At 39.9% G+C, this 9,613-nt stretch overlaps 1 protein-coding gene across 1 annotated transcript in view; it reads left to right on the top strand.

Moving 5' to 3' along the window:
* Positions 1–417: 417 nt before the first annotated feature.
* The window catches only part of obsl1a (obscurin like cytoskeletal adaptor 1a), a gene marked incomplete at its 5' end in the record, with an annotated part of 15,617 nt that continues 6,421 nt past the window's right edge, over positions 418–9,613 (top strand). Inside the window, 15 exon segments of the mRNA XM_014020714.1 lie at positions 418–723; positions 810–1,076; positions 1,150–1,425; positions 1,715–1,829; positions 2,970–3,130; positions 3,262–3,534; positions 3,618–3,893; positions 3,977–4,252; positions 4,343–4,618; positions 4,694–4,969; positions 5,059–5,328; positions 5,424–5,690; positions 5,772–6,041; positions 6,147–6,413; positions 8,643–8,909. Of these exon segments, the coding sequence (XP_013876168.1) occupies positions 418–723; positions 810–1,076; positions 1,150–1,425; positions 1,715–1,829; positions 2,970–3,130; positions 3,262–3,534; positions 3,618–3,893; positions 3,977–4,252; positions 4,343–4,618; positions 4,694–4,969; positions 5,059–5,328; positions 5,424–5,690; positions 5,772–6,041; positions 6,147–6,413; positions 8,643–8,909 (3,843 nt within the window).

Raw genomic sequence — 9,613 nt, 5'->3', positions numbered from 1 at the left:
ATAGATAGATAGATAGATAGATAGATAGATAGATAGATAGATAGATAGATAGATAGAAATCTAGAAATTGGTTTTGAACGATGACAGGCCAGAATGAAAACAAACTGAATTGAAATAGAAAGTAAATACATTTTGCTTTTTTAAAATGTACAGAGTAGAAATTTCAGAAAATTGCCTAAAATATAGGAGTAAAAGTAAAAATGAGGCTGGAAAATAATTACTGCACTAAAGCATAGATATTCAAAGTTTCTACTTAAGCTAAAGCATTTGTGCATTGTCAAACCTCTGCTTGTAATAGCCAGAACTGTGTCAGACGAATTAGGCTATGTGGGTAAAAAGTAAATTTAAGTATTTAGCATCCTTGTACAGCCACCATATCTCAAACCAATAATTTCACTTCTCTGCTCTGTCCTTAAGCCACCAGGCACTGTCCCCCCATCTGTCCCGTGGATGTCAAAATGGATGTAGAAAGACCAAACTGTGCTCTACTCAGTTGGGAGCGTGTTCCCAACAGCCCAACAACCACCCGCTCCATCTTTGTTCTGGAAAGGCAAGAAGTGGGTTCCCAGGAGTGGTTGAAGTGTTTCACCTCAGAGACCGCCACGTCGGCTGAAATTACTGGTGACAGCGTGCCGTGTGAAGGCAACTACCGCTTCCGTGTCAGCTGCGTCAATAAGTACGGACGGAGCGGCCACGTAGAGTTTCCCAAGGTTGTCCACCTTGGTGAGCAGCCCATAGATTTTTGTTTTCTTTGATTTAACGCCTTTGACTTGAGTTTGACTTTCTTCTATTGTTTTTGTATTACTTAGTCCCAGGGCCAAAGATTCTCTGCAAACTTCAAGGTTGTGACGTAGTTGAGGGAGAAGATGCACACTTTTTCATTGAGCTGTCTGTCCCAATGGTTGGAACCTGGTTTTTGAACAGCTTGCAGCTGAAGCATGATGGACGGTACTCAATAAAACACAACCAAACCAAGCACTCACTGGTTATCTGTGAAACTCAAACAGCTGAGGACACAGCAGAGATCACATTCATAGCCAATGGAGTCAGAGATTCAGCGGTACTTAGGGTTAAACGTAGGTATAAAAATATATATATTAAGTGTTTTAGACGAACTGCAGATTGTTTCATGGGTTGTTTTCTTTACAGCTGCTGTGGTAAAATTTGTGCCTTTGTCGGAGTCAGACTGCAATAAGAGAGTGGAAACTGGAGATGCCATTGTGCTCTACTGTGAAGTTTCCCATCCATTTGCTAAAGTATCCTGGTGCAAAGATGGCAAAGAACTTCAGGTGACAAATGGCGTCAATGTCCAGTCAGATGGAAATATGAGGAGGATCGTGATCCAGTCTGCAGATATATCTCACTCAGGAGTTTATACATGTGAGACGTCGGGGGATGTTATTAAATTCAATGTGGATGTTGCAGGTACAACATTTTCATAAAAGTGGATAAAGTTCTGATTTCTAGCAATATTATCTAGAACATGAACTGTTCTGCATGTCTCAACTCTTTTGTTCTGGGTTTTGCAAATACTACAGATTCAAAAAAACTACTTGATTAAACTTCAAAATGCCCACAAGCTCATGTATTGATGGTTTCTTCACCAGAATTCTAGATAACTCAAAATGTGAACATTTAATTATATTTGTTACAGTTACGAAGTATGTTTTCTTCCAGTAGCTGACTCATTTATTTCACTTTCTTGCATATTTAGGCCCTCCAGTGGAATTTAGTCCTGTTCCAGATGTAGAGCTTCACAGGAGCACCACGGAGCTGGACCCTGTAGTCCTGCTGTGCCATGTCTCCAGAGATGATGCTGAAGTCGTATGGTAGGAGAAAGAAAAGTGAAATCGTTCACATCAAATATTCTCACTTAATGCTTTTATTTGACAAAATTTTAACATCCAAGAATGATTTAAAAGTATGCAAAGAAACAAAAAGTAAATGCTTTCTGGAAAAAGAATACTAAGTCCAAAAGTTGACAAGAAACAAAATACAAACCATACCATCTTTGTATCTGGTCCTATTTCCAGTGTCTTTTTGTTTTTATTTTGATATATTGAAATTTGGTGGAAATTTTACAAATATTTTAAAATAAATAAAATATTTATTGAACATTTTTTATATCATTTTAACAATAAGCTTTATTTTATAGTAAGTCTCATTTTCAGAGGTACTGAAGTGTATTTTTTCCACATAAAAAAACTTAAGAAGTAAATTACATAAAGAAGATTTTGCTTTAAATATATAAAATACATGTCCAAAGCAGGGAAAGCTGGAAAACTACTTTAGATCCTACCCACATGGCAGACAGGTGTGGGCCAGATCTGGTGTCAGGCTGGCACTGCTGGCATTGCAAGTGGTTTGTCAAGCGGAAGTGGGCCAGGTCTGGCAATGATGGCTCTGTTTTTAAGGTGAAATGCCACAACTGGCCCAGTTGTGGTTTGATTTATGTGGTCCAAATCAGTCTGTACCACTAAAGCTCAGTTGTTTGATTTATATGGTGATGGCCCCTGCATGGTCCACTTCTGGCAAACTGCACATGAGCCACCAAAGGGCCACCATTCTTTGCAGTATCTGGGCAGAGCATTGCTGTTCAGGTATGGACATTTGAGCCAGAACTGGGCCAGACCAATTTTGCTATATGGGTATCTAGAGTATTACCAATATTTTTAAAAACTAAAAAAAATGCTGTATTTGCTCCTCTTGCCCATATATACTAGGTTTTTAATGAAGAGAGAAAAATGTTTTCTAAAAGTTGGAAATAGTATAAAACTAATTTTTTGGTGTAATTGCATGAATTACAAATATATATTTTTTTATTATTGGAAATGCAGCCAATTATTTTGCGCATGTCCATTATTTTGTGCCCTGATAACAATAAATAAATAATTCATGATAGGTTTTTTACATTTGATTTGTGCATCTGTACTTTAACATTGATGGGAACTGTTCTCTATTTGTCCAAGGTTAAAGGATGGCCGTGAGATCCACCCAAGTGACAACATTACCCTGCAGGCAGACGGAACCATGAGGAGACTAATCATTCGCTCTGCAGAAATTTCAGATGCAGGAAGTTACACTTGCCAGGCTGGAAACAACAGCATAGAGTTCACAGTCAATATCAGAGGTACACTGACACCTGCTAATTCAAACAGTGCTGAAATACTCCTTTAGGTGCATGCCAACCAAGTGAAATCACATTATATCATATGAATCCATTTACTCTGACCATTTTTGTTTCTCCAACCGTAAAACTAGAACCTCCAGTTATGATTGTGGAACCCAAGAATGATGTTGTAATAGAGAGTTACATATCAGAGGAGATCAACTTGCAGTGCGAGTTATCTCGGTCCAGTGGGAAGGTACAGTGGTTCAAGAATGGCCAGGAGGTGAAGGAAACCGATAACATTCAGCTTATATCAGAGGGGCCTTACAGGAGGTTGACCATTGTCTGCAGCTCAGTGGATGATAGCGGAGAGTTTGTTTGTGAAACGGATGGAGACTCTGTCTTTTTCCAGCTAATTGTTACAGGTAAAACCTCCAACTGTGCCAACATATGCGTGCCATCTCGTAAGATTTAATAGTTTTATTGTAATATATCTCTCTTGCACCAGAGCCACCAGTACGATTCATTTTCCCCAGTGAACCAGAGGTGGAACTGACACATGTTGCTTCAGAGAGGCTGGAGCTCAGTTGTGAGATCTCTCAGGCAGATGCTCAGGTTCGGTGGTACAAAGACAGCTTGGAGGTAGAGGAAGGTCCCAACTTGATCCTGGAAGTAGATGGGGCCAAACGGCAGCTAGTCATACCTTTAACCACTGTGGATGATAAAGGGGAGTACATATGCGACACCGAGAATGACTCAGTGGCTTTCCTGGTTACTATTACAGGTGAGAAGGAGGACATCTAGCATGAAAAATGATCAACCAATAGAACGATTCTTTCTCATTTTTGTTTACTTCTTTATATTTAGAGCCACCAATAATAATCACTCGTCCTGAAGACACCCCTGAAAGACTAGAGAGTTTTGTTGGTAAACCGATTGTTCTGGAGATTGAGGTGTCACGACCAACAGCAGTAGTCAAGTGGCTACTAAATGGCAAAGAAATCAAAGAGAGCAGCAACTTCACTATCACAGAGGACGAAATAATTCGTCGGCTTACCATCAACTTTCCATCTGTAGAAGATTCTGGGAAATACACTTGTGATGCTATCGATGATAAAATTGATTTCCAGGTCAAAGTTTCAGGTAAGAGTTGAAGGTTGTTATAAAGATATTTTCTAGCCTCTCCATATAAATCATTTTAAATTAATGTGTTTTTATACTGTATGTCCTCAGAGCCACCAGTGAAGATCTTAAGAAAATCAGAGATCAAGACAGACCTAAAGTTCCTGGTTTCAGATGACATTGTGCTGGAGTGTGAACTCTCCAGAACCAGTAGCAAAGCCAAATGGTACAAGGATGGGTGTCGCGTTGATGGTAATGAAAGGTATTGTGAGGAGGAAGAGGGTACTTTCCGCTCCTTGGTGATCCTTAATACCGAACTTGGAGACTCAGGAGAATACGTTCTAGATGTTGAAGATGACAGTATCAGCTTCCAGGTTGTAGTACAAGGTAACATTGAAAGGCTTTTTTATTTTGTTTAAATTAATTTTAAAAACTTCAATAATTATAACTTTTATTTTTTAGAGCCTCCAGTGACCATAGTAGGAAATTCATATGACCCTGAATACCAGGAAATGGTGGCAGGCGATGACTTAATCTTGGCCTGTGAGTTGTCCCGTGCCAACGCTTCAGTCCAGTGGTACTGTAATGATAGGCTGCTCACCAGTGACTCCCGTACCTCGATTGAGACCTGTGGGACCCTGAGGAAACTTATCATCTCAGGTATCCAGCCCTCAGATTCTGGAAAGTATGTGTGTGATGCTGTGGATGACAAGATGATCAACGTTGTCAGGATTCAAGGTACAAACCTAAAGCATTGATTTCTAGGGCCTATGGGGAAAGGGAATAGTCAAAACCTAATATTCGTATTTCTTATATTTCCAACAAAGAACCTCCAGTGACATTCATGAACAAGGAAGATGACATTGTTGTGATAGCCTATGAAGCAGAGAGCGTAACCTTGACAAGCTACGTGTCCAAGGAAAGTGCTGTGGTACGCTGGCTGAAAGATTGGACACCAGTTGAAGGTGAACGCTTCCGAGCCCTCATGGAAGGCCATAAACGTACCTTTACCATTGAGCCACTGAGGCGTTCTGATGCTGGTGAATACACTTGTGATGTCAACACAGACCAGATACATTTCAGTCTACTGGTGAAAGGTAGTGCAAATAATGGCTGTTTCATTTTGTAACTTCAAAAAGTATTTGTAGAAGTTTTGAAGAGCAATCGAATGCCTACATCTTTTGCATTGCAGAAATGAGAATAAAGTTTGTGCGACCCCTCCAAGACACTGTGGCTCACGCTGATGGCATGGTGACATTGCGCTGTGAGGTGTGCAAACCAAAAGCAGATGTCCAATGGCTCAAGAATGGTGTTGAAGTTGTCCCGAGCAGAAGGTTTTCCATTCGAGCAGATGGAGTTGAACGAAGCTTGACTATCCATCGTTTAACTCAACAGGATGCAGGGCAGTATACTTGTGAGTCCAGAGATGACCAGACCACTGCAACACTGAGAGTAGAGAGTAAGTATCAGAAGATTAGGTTATTTGAGTTTTTATTTTAAATGATTTAGCAACTTAATTCTCTGCCTATTGTCCTTTTAGTGCCTCGAGTTGTTGAGTTTCTTACTGAGCTTCACAACACAACTGTACTAGAGGGAGAAGATGCCACCTTCAAGTGCGTAGTTTCTCCTGAGGATATTCAGTTGGTTTGGCTAATGGACAATGAGCCGATTACTTTGGGTAATCGTTTCCAAGCAACCCAGAATGGCCTGTGCCACACTTTAGTAATCAAAAAGAGCCAAACTGTGGACTCCTCAAAGATTACAGCAGAAGCTGAAGGAAAGACAAGCAAAGCCAGTCTCAAAGTTCAGGGTAACTCCTTTATTAAGACAAAAACATACATTTGTATCACTAAAACTAGGAGCATGTCTCAGTGATCTTCATTTATGCCTCTATGCCTCTCTTTACTATTTTCAGAGGCTCAAGTCATGTTTACAAAGAAAATGGAGGCTGTTGTGGCAGAAGAGTTTGGCGAGGCGACTTTGGTGACGGAGATCAGCTTGGAGACAGGTGAGGTCCAATGGATGAGGCAAGGAGTGGTCATCCAGTCTGGTCCCCGACATACACTGGCCCAAAATGGCTGTAAACGCAGCCTCACCATCTGCAACCTGACTTTGTCGGACAGAGGAACTTACCGCTGTGAGACTCTGCATGACCGGACACAAGTCAAGCTTAACGTAGAACGTAAGTAGTCCATAATGTGAAATGAAAAATTTTGAGATGCATTTCCAAAAGATCTAGCCAGAATACAAAGGTATATACACAGACCTAATCTACAGTGGTGGGTAGCGCTAAGTCAAAAATTAGCTCCACAATTTTTAAAGTGCTTAAGAAAATATTTAGGTCCACAACTTCAAAAGCGCTTATTAGCAGAAGTTAATTTTAATGCGCAAGTTCAATTTGACACTTACTAGCTGGCAAAAATTCATGTACAATATACTATGCACAACACTGCCAACTAGCGGTGTATGAACCCTTTTACAGCTAACGCCTACAACCGCCGATTGCTGGGGATGTGAGTTCCTGAAACAGAACTTTGGCTCCTGGTGTAAAAATTAAAACGTTGTTGAGGCTTGTTAGTTCGGCTGCTACTTTAAAAAGTTGTTGAAGTTTGCTAGTTCGGCTGCTTCTTTGTCTTTTTCTTTTGTTTGTTGTAGATTTTTCATTAAAGAAGCATCAATAAAGTAATTTTAAAACAGTTTATTGGAAAACTGAAGTGATACATTCTGGGTACATGACGGATTTGATTTGTGACAGGAAACGAAAACACGGAGAACAGGAAACTAGTATCTTCCCTTCAAAATAAAAGCTTGAATTTTAAAGTTTTCCATGTTTTCATTGGATTTTAAAGTTTTCCAGTTCACCTGAAACTCATCAGACTGAAGAAGTCTCTTGGAGGAGAGACGAAACGTTTCAGTAAAGAAGAACCCATCCAGAGGACCTACTTGTTTTTTCTTTTCGGTTTTTTCTACCTGGATTACTGAGATGCATCAGGACGTTTTCCATGTAGTTGCTCCAGTTGACCACTAGATGCCTGTGTTCACCAGCATAACATCTTTAAATCATTTCTGAGTCTCTAACACCGTTGGCTGATTGATTATTGAGCTCCAGCATTTCAACTTTATTTAAAAAAGGGAGCTCCGATTGTAAAGTAAAAAAAATCAAAACATACAAAATTTTAGTATGGATTACAAACATTAACTGTTTTTGCTATTGCCTTCCTGCTACGTAAGCAGACACAAAGCATTGTGGGAAATCAGAACCGTGGCTGAAAGCAACAGTCCACAAGGATATATACCTTCACAATAAATGTGTTTATGTGGGAGGGGTACTGTTGGATAGATCACGTGTGTTGTGATTCATTGACAGCCATAGCTTCTGCTGTTCAAGATAATGATGACTGGTAGAAAATTAGTTATTAGCGGTACTGCATTTTAATTTTAGAAAGAGCAAATCTGCTTATGAATTATAAAAATTAGTAAGACCACTAAGTTGCAAACAAAATATTTAGGTTTGCAATTAGCGGATTTGCGCTTTACTTTTATTTATTTATTTATTTTATTTACTGTTATTTTACCAGGCAAATCCCATTGAGATCTCAGATCTCTTTTTCAAGGGCGGCCTGGGCCTGAAGGCAACCTATTGTACATGTTTTTGGAGGGTGGGGGAAACCAGACTACCCAGAGAAAACCCACACAAGCACGAGGAGAACATGCAAACTCCGCACAGAAAGACCCCAGGTCCGAACCGGGGATCGAACCCAGGACCTTCTTGCTGTGAGGCGTCGGTGCTAACCACTGAGCCATCGTGCCGCCAAAGTGGGCTGGTGCCCACCACTGATAATCTATTATCTAATTGTAGCCAGTATGAATGTGTTTATTGATGTAATTTATAATCAGGTAAAATCTTGTTTAAGAAATAAAAATCAATTGCAAAAATAAATAGCTTATTTTTGGATTTGTTTCAGTGAATTGAATTTCATATACCACAGAGGTCTTGCAAAGTAAATAGGATTACAAATTGTTTTTCACAGTACATCACAGCACAAAAAGATACTAAAAATTACTTGGCTAGATCTACAAGTGTGAAAAGGTTTTTGAAACAGCCTTACTGTTATACAACAGTGCACTGTACACTGGGACCATAGAGTGCTTCTGTAAGAATCGCTTTTCCAATGCCAACACTGTCTATATTTTAATTTTCTTTTGTTGTCCTTGAAATACAAAGTATTATCATCATACAGGGAAATTTTTAGCTTCGCTTGAAAGGGCTGGCAGTATATTGAACTTTACAAAAATGTATGCTTTCTAGAAATAACCTTTTATTCATAGAATTTCCAAGCATTTAAAAGTATTTTTATTACATGGACATAGTCCTCTCAACACATTCGTCTCCTTAAATCTCTTTCATCAGCTCGAAAGATCTCCATTCGCAAAGGCCTGACTGATCAGGAAACCTTTGAACGAGAGACTGCATCTTTTGAGGTGGAGCTCTCCCACACAGATGTTGAAGGTATTTGGCAGAAGGACGGCATCCGAGTGAAGCCAAACAACCAATTTCGAGTGAGCACCAACGGGCTGGTACATGGCCTTACCTTGTCCAACTTGACTCTGGAGGACACAGGCACCATCGTCTTTTCAGCCGAAGGTGTGCGCACCACGGCGAGGCTCACAGTCAAAGGTAAACATGAGCCAGTGTTTGTGAAGGACATTGTTATGGTCAGTTAAAAACACAAAGTACATAGAATCATAGAATTGTAACACACATAGAATGAAATATCCCTAGAGGGAGCACCGCCTATCCCGTCCACTGCTAGTACCTGTGACATCAGGGAGGAGCCAAGGTGGCGTCCAATCAGAGTGACAGCTCACAGCCGACAAAGCAACTATTGAATTAAAGGGGATGTGCACAATGTAAAATCAAAGTTTTTCAGCATTATTTCATTTTATGTTATTCTCTCATCAAATGTATACCCAGAGTGTTGCTTTGACTCATTCACGCATGTTTGAGAAATCCTTGAATCTCCTGTGGTAGACATGTGGAGCTGACTAAATGCTTGCAGGTACAAAGCACCGCCTGTTTGTACACAGCACCTCCCAGGAGCTCAGAACTTTACAAAGTTAAGGCCCTTTCACACATATTTTAGACAACTTATGCAAACTTATTAAAGGGGCAATATTATGTGTTTCTCAGGCATACATTTAAATACTATACCATAATAAAGTATCTATGTCACCTTTAGTTGTTATTAAAATTATGTTTTTATGTTTAAATAGAAAATAAACTTATATTCTCATCACTTCCTCTTCTAGATGCCTTCAAATTGGTCTCTGTCTCTTTAAGAACCTCCTTCCGCTTCTGTCTCGCCCATGACAGTGCGGGGG

This window comes from Austrofundulus limnaeus, unplaced genomic scaffold (genome assembly GCF_001266775.1).
Source record: "Austrofundulus limnaeus strain Quisiro unplaced genomic scaffold, Austrofundulus_limnaeus-1.0 Scaffold264, whole genome shotgun sequence".
NCBI lineage: Eukaryota > Metazoa > Chordata > Actinopteri > Cyprinodontiformes > Rivulidae > Austrofundulus > Austrofundulus limnaeus.
Note: the sequence above shows the minus strand (reverse complement) of the source record. Positions and strands in the feature narration are given on the sequence as shown.